At 37.4% G+C, this 12,135-nt stretch overlaps 3 protein-coding genes across 3 annotated transcripts in view; 1 reads left to right on the forward strand and 2 right to left on the reverse strand.

The window, feature by feature from the left end:
- Nucleotides 1-12,135, reverse strand: part of LOC126974684 (uncharacterized) — a 78,888-nt gene that overhangs the window by 14,701 nt on the left and 52,052 nt on the right. Inside the window, exons 2-4 of the mRNA XM_050822242.1 lie at nt 8,541-9,036; nt 7,203-7,360; nt 1,863-2,066 (exon numbers count right to left, since the gene is read on the reverse strand). Of these exons, the coding sequence (XP_050678199.1) occupies nt 1,863-2,066; nt 7,203-7,360; nt 8,541-8,863 (685 nt within the window). The 5' untranslated portion in view covers nt 8,864-9,036. The remainder of the gene's footprint in view (nt 1-1,862; nt 2,067-7,202; nt 7,361-8,540; nt 9,037-12,135) is intronic.
- On the forward strand, nt 2,882-5,442 carry LOC126974685 (uncharacterized). Its single transcript, XM_050822243.1, has 2 exons — nt 2,882-3,192; nt 4,215-5,442. The coding sequence occupies exons 1-2, from the start codon at nt 2,882-2,884 to the stop codon at nt 5,122-5,124; spliced, it is 1,221 nt and encodes a 406-aa protein (XP_050678200.1). The 3' UTR covers nt 5,125-5,442.
- LOC126974686 (uncharacterized) lies at nt 3,187-5,467 on the reverse strand. The gene is made up of 2 exons (XM_050822244.1): nt 5,335-5,467; nt 3,187-4,103 (listed from the first exon to the last, which is right to left on the reverse strand). The coding sequence occupies exons 1-2, from the start codon at nt 5,465-5,467 to the stop codon at nt 3,457-3,459; spliced, it is 780 nt and encodes a 259-aa protein (XP_050678201.1). The 3' UTR covers nt 3,187-3,456.

Consider the following 12,135-nt stretch of genomic DNA (forward strand, 5'->3'; position numbering starts at 1 on the left):
GGACACATTTTACCACTTCGGAAGTGTCTATTATACACTATTACACTATTGAATTTATAGAAAAAAGTGATATTAGAATCCTCATTATCACTTGAAGACCTATCCAACCCCACATGTATGGGTTTGATGAAAAATTTTTTGGAGTTTCAGTTCTAAGTATGGGGAGGGAAAAACCCCTAAAAGTTATTGTTTTTTTTTTCTATTTTTGTCTAAAAATGTTAATGCGGTTCACAGAAAACATCTACTTACCAAGTTTCTAGAGTAAAGTTCTTATAGTTTCGGAAAATAAGTGGCTGTGACATACAGGCGGACAGACAGACAGGACGAATACATAAGGTTTCCGTTCTTTGCCATTTCGCTACAGAACCCTAAAAATAGCGTACACCTTCCTTAAAGGCCGGCAACGCTCCTGTGATTCCTCTTTGCAAGAGAATGTGGGCGGCGGTGATCCCTTAACACCAGGTGTTTCACTTAACACACACGTTTGTCATCCTTTTCCATAAAAAAAAAATTAAACGATTTTTACTACACCAGCCGCGTCACCGACACCGGTCCGCGTCACCAACACTGGGTCGCGTCATAAACATGCCACGTTAATTGTATATCTATAGCAGTGTTTCCAGAGTGTTTTATAATGCTCGTGTGGAGACTGTCCATGCCATCATGCGCAAAATGCTTTCAGACTTGATCATATCGCCAATACAAGTGTGGCAGATGATATGCCCACCTGCTCGTTTTTAACGTATTCGTATTCAATTCCACTTTTACCGATTATTTTCAGTAAATAATAATTATTATTTTTGTTTCATTTTGCTGTAATTGTTAATTTATTGAATTAGGCGTTACTTTGCGGAAATCCATAATTACACAAATGATTTAAGTTTTCTTTAGTGTTAATTCCGCCAATATTTGTTTTTAAAACAATTCGACACGTGTTTGCAACATCTTTTGCCAGATTTTGGCGAGACAACACGTCCTGAGGATGCCTCGTGTAGAGGCGAAACACGTGTCGAATTGTTTTAAAAACAAATATTGGCGGAATTAACACTTAAGAAAACTAAAATAATTTTTGTAATTGTTAATGCTTAGTATAACACCTAGATTATGTTGTATTAATTCAATGACACGTGTTCTCTCAGTATTTTTTTAATAAAAATACGGGACGAGACGAGCACGACGTTCAGCTGATGGTAATTGATACGCAATGCCCATTACAATGCAGTGCCGCTCAGGATTCTAGAAAAGCCCAAAAATTTCGCAAGTCACCTTGAGACATAAGGTGTAAAGTCTCATTTGCCCAATAGACAATTTGACTAGCCACGGCGCACTTCAAACCGAAACACCGTAACGTTTACACATTACTGCTTCACGGCTGAAATAGGCGCCGGCCGTTGTGGTACACATAATCTAGCCAGCATTCTGAGCAAAATAGCTTCCCACTGGTAAAGTATGTCTTCACACTGCCTTTTTAGGTTGGCTTTGTTAATTGGAGCTTACTTTGGAGGCGGTAAGGTATAATTTTAATTAACAGACATTTATTCCGTGTTCAGAGTATAAATTTTGAACGTGATTGTGTATCTAGACTTATTATACAGCAGGGGCGTGCATTGTTTTTCTAGTAAGGTAGGCTCTGTGGATCTAACTTGTCGTAGTTGAGCTTTGGAATATGAAAAGATGGCTTTCCGTAGATATTTAGTATCTAGCGTAGGGAAAAATTTTGTGAGTGGGTTTTAATTAGAAGTTTAGTAGTAAAATATTGGAACCAAATTAAACTCAACTAACTTTAACACTAGTGCCATATTTATTACCGCCTGATTGCCTATATGATATGCACTCTTCTGCTATACAGCGTAAGTACCTACCCAGTATGAAGGCACCGCAGGTCTTGCTGGTGGCGCGCTGCTCCAGACAGTAGGCGATCTTCTGGAACACCCACTCGCGGCAGAAGAAGCGGCGCTGCTCCGACGATATCGCCGTCTCACTCACTCGCTGCGCAGACGACGACTTGCGAACGGGACGGGACGACTCGCGCTCGAGCCGGGCCGCGCTCGGACTGAGGGGGATGCCTGCAAATGACGTCATAGTCTATTATATACAGTGCTGTTTACGAATCGACATGATCGGCAACGCTCTGTTTCCTCTGGTATTGGAAGAGAGTGTGAGTAAGGCTGCTCACTTATGATTGATGATGTGCAAACATTTTTTAGCTCATATTACTAAGTATTCATTCCATAATAGATTCATAAATACCATGAGTTTTTTTAAAGTAAAATCTACTTTCCCGAAAGACTCGATTTCTTCTTGTAATTCCACACTACGTGAAATTATGTGCTCTGTTTGACGTTGTGTCAATAAATACTGTTTTTTCTACGTGTCAAGCTATTGATCGGAAGGAAAGGCTTTTTTGATGACAATAAGGGACAAGACGAGCAGGACGTTCAGCTGATGGAATTTTTTAAATATTTATTTAATTTAACGCCCTGTCCATCGCAATGCAGTGCCACTCAGGATTCTCGAAAAATCCAAAAATTCTGAGTGGCACTACAATTGCGCTGGTCTCTTTAAGACATAAGATGTTAAGTCTCGTTTGCCCAGTAATTTCACTAGCTACGGGTCCGTTCACACAGACCGGCTCGGAGAGCATCGGCCTGCTTTTTTCTTTTCACACAGACCGGGTCGTATACGCTTGGAATTGGCCGGAGCGGAGCCGCCAACTATTTCACATCGACCGGCTGGAAGAGATCTGAAAGCGGGTGCGGTTGGATGTGCTCGGAGCCGGTCGGATGCGCTCGGAGTCGGGTGGATACACTACAAAGGCAGTGCCAGTATTCCGCGCAGTCTAAGTTTTGTTTTCGGTGTGTTAACGTGTGCTTTTCGAAACATGGATTTAGATAGCTCCGACGAAGAAATATATTTGTTAGCAAGATTACTTGAAATAGAACATAGGAAACGTAAGCGCAAGCGGAAACAAATATGGGTAAAACATATTTGGAAAAACAGACTAATCCATGGGGAGTTTCACACCATTTTCGAGGAATTGAAGAGAGATAGCCTAAAATTTTATGAGTATTATCGTATGGAATATTGGCAATTTTTGAAATTGACAGATTTGTTAAGAGTACATATAACAAAAAAGACTACAAATTATCGTTGCACCATTACAGCCGAAGAAAGGTTAACGGTAACTTTAAGGTAAATAAAAAACAATTATTTATACTAATCATGTTATTTAGATCACAAAATCACAGCCCTCCATTTATTAAGCATTGTTTACGTTAATGAAATGTAAATTACTTATACTAATCATGTTAAATAACACAAACATCTAAATAGATCACAAAATCACAGCCCTCCATTTATTAAGCATTATTTACGTTAATGAAATGTAATTAAATAGTACAGATTTGTGTGTGTTTAATTATTATTATTATAATTATTATTGTTTTTGATTGTTTATTATTTTGTATTTTGTGTGCTGGTATTGTACCCGTAAGTAGTCTGATCTGGATAGTTTTGAGGAATATAGGTTTCGTTTGACACTAGGTAAGTAGATTGATTAGTCGATGGCGGTGAATTTATAGACAAAGAATAATTCAAATCTGTACTATTTTCATACAGACTTAATTCAGCTTCATTAACAATGTTAAACACGCGCCTTTTAATTCGTGCTTGGACTTCTTTTGGGAATGTTTCCACTGTATCTGACATAGACAAAAAAAAATTACGTAATGCCTTGTCACGGGGTGTAGTATTTCTTTTTTCTTCAAGATACTCTTCGAAAACCGTAGCAACATCTTTGCTTAAGCGTGGTCTCTTTTTCGAGCCAGAAGTACTTGCAAGCGATTCAACTTCAGAATGGTCAGAACGTTTAGATGATGTCGATGGTGGTGGTATTGGTGTGCCAGGCTCTGAATCATCCGATGATAATGTTACATTAGATATTTGGTTTCGATTGCGAAAAAATGGTATTATAAAAGAAAGTTCTTTTTCAAATTTTATCAATTTGGACGTAGTTGCACCATCGCCACTCTTGCCTTTTCGGTTATAATAGGCTTTTCTGAAGTTATCTCGCAGTTTCTTCCAACGATCCTGGCACTGCGTCACTGGAAAGAACAGAAATGAAAAATTAATAACATAACTCTTTTTTATTTTATAGTTCGTTTTGGTACGGCAGTCTTATATTTCTATTTTGTGTGTTTGTTTTATTTTTACAGATTCCTCATCACTGGTTGCAGTTTCAAAAACTTGTCATTTAATTTTCGAATGGGAATTTCTACAGTTCATTCAATTATTCATGAGACAATCAGAGTAATTTGTGATGTTTTGATGCCCATAGTTATGCAGATGCCAGATGAAGAAATGTGGGAAAAGGTTTCACGTGATTTCTTTAATATTTGGAATTTTCCTAACTGTTTGGGCGCTATAGACGGAAAGCATGTCAATATACAGGCACCAGATAATAGTGGAAGCTTATACTATAATTATAAAAACTTTTTCAGTACAGTGTTACTAGCTGTGGTCGACGCGAAATACAGTTTTTTAATTGTTGATGTCGGATCATATGGTAAAAATAGCGACGGCGGAATTTTACAGAATTCAAAATTTTGGAAAAAACTCAACACCAATAAGTTAAAGCTGCCCCCAAATAAACCTCTACCTAGTACCACTGAAAGCTTACCACATGTTTTTATAGGAGACGAGGCATTTCCTTTGAGCAATAATATATTGCGGCCGTATCCAAGAGAACAAGCAAGAACAGAATTATCAAAAAAAGTATTTAATCTGCGTTTAAGCAGGGCAAGAAAAGTCGTAGAATGTGCATTTGGAATGCTAACTCAAAGATTTGAAATTTATCAAAAACGAATGAAAATTCAGCCGAAGTACTGTGATTTAATTATATTAGCAACTACATGTTTACATAATTTTTTAATAGAAAATCGGACGCCAGGACAAGAGAATGAATTTCACAGCAATATAAATTTATTAACAGCAATAACAGACAATAATAATGAAAACAGTTCTAATAGCGACGCAGTTCTAACCACAAGGAATAAATTTAAGGATTATTTTTCATCAAGTGGTGCTTTAGATTGGCAAGATCAAGTGGCTACGCGAGTTTCTTAAGTTATATTTAATAAAAATTGTCTACTACATAAGTATATTCTAACGATCAGATACTCAAACGAGTTTTTAAAGTAAGGGCGCATTTAAACTCATGTTATTCCTATTTTGACTTTGAATCTAACACGTCGCAGCACGAGTTTAAGAAGCCCTTGCTTTAAAATTCGTTTGAGTATCTGGGGGTAGGTGTAAAACAATGAAAACCTTACTTACCACTTATTCCGAGACATTTGCTAATTTCCTCCCATGCATTGTCTTTCATTATCCGATCGCTATATGATGGCTTGGTTATGTCAAATAAACACTCATATTTTGACACGAGTATTATTAATTTTTCATCATTCATCTTTTCGTACAAGTACGCACAACTATTACGTTCAAATGTTGCTATCAAAATGGCGGTCGGCGCGGCCGCAGCGGGCACGCAATCGGAGCCGATCGGCTACGCGATAGAGAAAGAGCACGCAATCGGAGCCGACAGGCTGCGCAAGCGAGAAAGAGCACGCAATCAGAGCCGATCGGCTGCGCGAGCGAGAAAGAGCACGCAAGCGGAGCCGGTCGGCTCCTTTTATTACTTCACACGAAGCGCGTTCAGGCATTTTTAATGACAAAAAAGGTGCAAATGCAAAAATAAACTTTACTACAATCACTCAAAACACTGTTTCCAACGTGATAAAAATCTGCTCTCCTCTCCGAGCCGGTCTGTGTGAACGGACCCTACGGCGCCCTTCTGACGGCTGACTGCATGACGGCAGAAATAGCCGCCGTTGGAGTAGGGTAAGTTGGGGCACAGAGTTACATGGGGTACACTGTTACAATGCAAGTATCTATGTTTCTGACATTTATTTGTATAATGGTGGTATACAGTTTTCACAACGTCATAAGCGGCCATCTTTGAACAGTTGTAATCGCTTCAGTCTGTACCGCGTTTTAGAAAGAACAAAGAAAAATCGAATTTATGTGATCAAAATTAGAAAAAAATCAGATCAAATTTATTATTTTGTTTCTTCATGTATTATGTAAAGGTAAGTGATTCTGATTTTCCTCTATTCCGTGTATATTTAGCTTCAAATTATCGTTAAGTAGATTTTCGTAAACATTTCTGAAAAGACTCCATTGATATTTTTTTCGATTTGTCTCACTTGGGGCACTCTGTTACGGGGCACTGTGTTACAATGATACCCAACTAACATTTCTTTAGGTTTTAAAAATGGTAAGAAATAAACATGAAAAAGTGAACAAAAAGAATATAACACAAAGAAACAAAATTCATTCCAAGAGAGCTGAAAAACTTCGAAAATTACTGATTTTTTTTAAAATGATGTATATAAAGTCAGCTATTTACGTAAAAGTAGAAAAGTTGACGGTCATTTCTACTTTCCTCTTGAACTAGATATGGCAACGGTATCGTTGGAAGACATATTAAGATTTTTCTTTCTCTTGAAAACATTTTTATACTATTTTTTGTGGCAACATTGTGCCCCTTTACCCTGTAACAGAGTACCCCAGATACGGGGTTCACTGTTACAATCGAGTTATCTGATTAAAATGCAATTTAAGTAAAGAAGTTCCTAATGAAAGTTATGTTTAGATAATTTTAAATGAAGAGAGACTATTACAGTTTATATACATGCTAGTTAGAAATTGCTTAAATAAATATTTTCGTCGCTACACTATCGTTTATTTTTTTTTGTAACAATGTGCCCCACCTTACCCTACCCATAATCTAGCCTCCTGTGCAAAGAAGCTTCCTACTGGTAAAGGTTGGTGATATCTATTGTGAATCTAATTTTGCAACCAAAACCTGCCTTAGAGAACACCAAAACCACTAAAGTAGGCATCACTAAAACTACTCCCACTCCCCTCTCTGTTTCATATATCATATTCCGTTTAACTTATTCTTCTAATTCCAAATCAATCAAATTTTTTCAGCAAAATTGACAATTAGATGGTATAGAATGCATAAAGAGCGATCCAACAAAACGAAACCGTATATTTCAGTGAAGATTGGCGAAGATAGATGTTTACACGCCATTTTTAAGACGGATTTGATTAACAATAAGAAACTTTTTTATTAATACCGTCGAAATCGAAATTATCTCTATCCCGGTCTCTCTCCCTGTCCCTGTCCCGCTCTCTCCTAGTTTCCCGCGCTTCTCTGTCGCCGGGGAAGCCGCGGTGTCGCTCAGTCGGCGTTCGATCGTGAACACGGGCGGACACTTCGTGAAGGGGCAGCGACCTAAAATTGGAGATATATTATTAAATTTTATATTATATTTTTTCAATTTTAATAATTGAAAAGATATGTACTTATATCTAGATGGCTCTCTAGAAGACCCTGTGCGCAAACAACTAATAATTTTCCATCGGCTTTGATATTATTAATTTCAAAGGTTTGGATTTCTTTCGTAGGAGATTGTTTATTATCTTTTGATGTTATCTCGCACAGCAAACAGTCAACGATCTTCAAACGTGCAGTTTGCACAGCTCACAATATTTACTTGACTGATAAAGAAAGTAGTTAGGCAGATAGATGACTCCAACTACAATCACGAGAATGAGTTAAAATAATTCTTTAAAATGTGTAAAACATCTTAACTTTGTATATTTATTTTCAACTTCATAAAATCTAAGGTTTCACAGAGGCTGACAACGCGGCACTTTGTTCGTTCTAACACTGAATAATAAAAATCGGGATTACATCTAAATAGTCTGTTTCTAGATAAAATGCTCATTAATATGGGCTTCCGAAAAACTACTTTTAATTTAATTTGTGTTATTATCCCCAGAAGACGGGTTATAACTTTAAAAAATAACACATTGTTTACATAATATCATTTTCACCATTTGGATGTGTCACATTAAGGAACTTAAACCAGCACTCCGGGTTTGACTCTCCAAAAGCAATCCAAGCCTGCTTGTGACACAAACCTGGGACTGAAGGATTCGAGAGTGTTTTGATTCTGTAGCGGTGTAAACAAATCTCCGTTGCATATTATTTTGCTAATTTGAATGAAAATGTGTAAACCGTATGAGATACATCAGGTTACTGCGGAAGATAATAAGATGCATGAAAGGAATCAATAGCAGTGAGTTATAATAATACAAATATCATGACCCTCACTTCTGGCATTGATTACATAAATAAAATTTATTAACGATGCGGGACTCGTACCCGCTAGCTCTTGCGTTCCGTGCGAGCGCTCTTCCAGTAAGCCAACTGTTCGAGTGACATATAGTTGATAAATCTTTTATATGTCTAGTTCAACTCTCAGGTCGAATCTTATTTGTGTTATATAATGTAAGTTTTTAACGTGTGATGTGAAAGTGGAGTTGGGTGGCATGAAGTTCAAACAGCTATGGAATAATCACAGTTATAAATTTAGTAGAAGACACACAATGAAGTAATCTGGGCTCACCTCAAGTTGACCCGGTGCTCCGCCTGCCGCACGGCGGACACTCGATGCTGCTGCTGCCTCATGCTGACCTGGTTCTGCCTCAGATAAGCCTCCACCTTCCCCTCGTTGGCTTCGCTCCGCTGCGTCCGCCGCTTCGCTTCCTCCTTGCGCCTCGCTTCCCGCCGCTCCAGCTTCTCAACTCTGTTCTCCGCCGGTGCGTTCAGCAGCTGAACGTTCCCGCCGTGGTTGTAGTTGAGCGGGTCGAACTCTCTCGTCTTCTCCTTCGGCGGCTTCTTCTTCGGCATCTTCGGCGCCACCTGGCTGTATATCGGCATGTTGGACATCTTACACTAACTTTGGCTACAAATATATGGCCCTCTGAGGGCTGGGCTTTGGTTTAATTGACGCGAGAGTATTCTAGAGGAACGTGGCTCCGGAACGGTATCACAATGCGATGAGGTTCTGCTGAGATTCCTGTCATGATTGCATATAGTTCTGCTCGGGGTTTGGATGGGATCTGGAACAACAGAGATATATATTTATTATTTATATTATGATAATATGTATATTAAATTCGTTTACGGGACAATTGAAATTATTTATGCGCGAAACCTTCAATCATTATTTAAAATACAAGTAGCTATGATACTCCTTATAAGATAAGCTGCAATGAAGCCCCACAAAAATAGGTCCAGCCGTTTCGAAGATTAGCAGCTGACAGAGAATTATATTTTAATTTAAACTTGGAATTCTGGTATAGATACATTCAACTGGGAGTGGACATATTTATTTGTAGGATAGCCGATAGACATTTCGTTTCTTGCTTTTTATATAAAAGAGGAGGAGAAACAAGCATACGGGTCACCTGATGATAAGTGATCACCGCGACCATACTCTCTGGTAACACCAGAGGTATCACAAGAGTATTGCTAACCTTACAGAGCGTCGAATAAACGTACATAGTTATGAATTCCAATTCTTGTACTAGCAAAACAAAAAACTTGAGTTCGGCCTCAACGTCGGCAACGATCGGATCGTTTTTAACCTTACCACGTGTGCTATTCATATATACGTTTTTTCTGTAGAAATTATAAAGTTAGACTTAGTTAGACATAATGCCGAGTAAAAAGTGTGTGAATTGTGATAAAAACATAACACAAAAGCTACCAGGATTAGAATGTAGCCGCTGTAATAAATCCGTGCATGCAACAAGCACATGTGCAAAGCTTACCGCTAAACAATTAGCGGCACTTCGAAATTCTGAAGGCTTAGAATGGAGTTGTGAACAGTGTCTCGGCAATATAACCCGCCGCACATCTTTCTTTATACCTCCTGAAGCCAGTTCCGACGAGGAAGATACTGGACCACACTCAGTACTTAACCATAAAAAGCTAGTTGCCAGTATAACTCGTGAAATGCAAAAAGTAATTAAAACAGAATTATACGAACTAACGAGCGCAATGGACCATATGAACGGCCAAATTACAGATTTAGAACAAATTATAAGACAGCAAGATGTTACCATAAAATCACTTCTTACCAAAAATATTGAGCTGATAAATAGAAACAAAAACCTAGAACTCCGTCTAGCCGCCGCAGAGCAATAGATTAGTGGTATCGAACAAAAAATGTTGGCTAGTACTATAGAAATAGCAGGCGTTCCAGAAATCCCTAATATGAGTCTGGATCAAGTAATGCAATGTATAGCTCAAAAACTGGAAGTGAACCCATCTGATATTGTAACCTGTCGCCGAATGCCTAAGCCAAAGGACCGCCCTCACCCAGGACACATATTAGTTGAAGTAAAGTCCGATTTAGTGCGTAACCAGTGGTTGGTGTCTTCTAAGTGTAAGGATATTACAGCTGGACATATCGTACAGCGAGCTCCTGCAGACCAAGCTGCTCGTCGATTATTTATACGTGAAGCACTTACCTACCGAACAAAAAATCGACTATACAATGCTAAACTAAAGCTGAAAGATACCTATAAATTCATTTGGTGTAAATCAGGTACTATTTATGTTAAAAAAACAGATGATAAGAGCCGCCCTCACATCATACGCTTTCTATCAGATATTGAATCCCTAGCAAGTAAACAATAATAAATTATTAGCTGTGTATCTACTTCACATCACTAGATTTTATTTAACAATAAGACTGTTACTTTATAATAATGGATACTGTAAGCACTTCCTTCAAAAGTACTGAATTATTTAATTGTTCAACCATAAATACATTTGTCAATTCTGTTCCATTTAACCAAATTCAATTGTTATGTGTGCATGTAAACATTCGATCTTTAATCAAGAATTATGATAAGTTATTAGTCTTGATCAAATCATGTAAAACTCCTATTGATTTAATTGTATTAACGGAGGTCAACTTAAAAAATAGTACCATCAATTTATATAATATACCAGGCTATAGAATGCACAGTGAGCTTCGCTCTAAACAAAGGGGAGGAGGAATAATAGTCTACGTTAAAAATTATCTTAAATTTACAACAATATCCACCAAAACATACACCAAAGCTTTGAGACAATAACTGGCACGTTAATTGATGCAAATAATCACCCGGTCACTCTCTGTGCATTATATAGACCACCACACACGGATAAATTAACTTTCATAAACGAATTATCACGAATTTTAGGTAATATTAAAACTGATGATGCAGTCGTGTTAGGTGACACGAATATTAACTTAAAATGTGACCACAGCACAAAAACTAAGTATTTGGACATGCTCTCCGAACTCGGATTCATTATGGGAATATCAGATTACACTAGAATCGAATTAAGATTAAATAAAGTCACAAAAAGTTGCATTGACCACTTGTTTACGCGTCTCATTCATTTGAATCCGTGTACGGCGACTGTCGATACAGTTCTGGCAGATCATCGTGTTATTGTACTAGCTTGCGAGTGTCCAGGCATGAGCAATATACAGCGTGTTCCAACAAAAAAACATCTTTATTATTGTGATAGTGAAACCTTGCAACAAGAATTAAATAAAATAGACTGGTCTAGCACAGTAAATATGACATGTCCAAGCAAGATATATAGCTTTATAAATTCAAGTTTTCAACATGCGTATACTAAATCCCGCAGACCTAATAAAGATAAATACAAAGTGAAGAATTTTAAGCAACCATGGATAAAACCGTATATTATTCAGTTATCAAACCAAAGGGAAAATATTTTCAAAGAATGGAAAAAAGATACATCAAACATGTGTCTTCGTCTTAGATATAATAAAATTCGAAATAAAATAAATAAAATAGTGGAACTAGAGCGAAATAAATTCTATCAAAACAAAATTAATATGAATGCAAAAAATCCCAGGGAATTATGGCGAATAATAAATTCTGTTTGTGGTAGAGTTTCGCATAGTATTGATGATGTTATATCTAATGCATTTAATACAGCAAAAGAATCACACTCGGATATTGCAAATCGCTTTGCATGCGAATTTAAGGACGCAGTAAAATCTATACTCCCAACCTGTGACGTCAAATTATTAGAACATAAAACTAACAATAAGTCTAATGTGAGCTTAAACTTCAGAAAAGCTGGGAAAGAATCAGTAGAGAAAATTATCAGTAACTTGAATAACT

Source organism: Leptidea sinapis, chromosome 33, assembly GCF_905404315.1.
Source record: "Leptidea sinapis chromosome 33, ilLepSina1.1, whole genome shotgun sequence".
NCBI classification, from domain to species: domain Eukaryota; kingdom Metazoa; phylum Arthropoda; class Insecta; order Lepidoptera; family Pieridae; genus Leptidea; species Leptidea sinapis.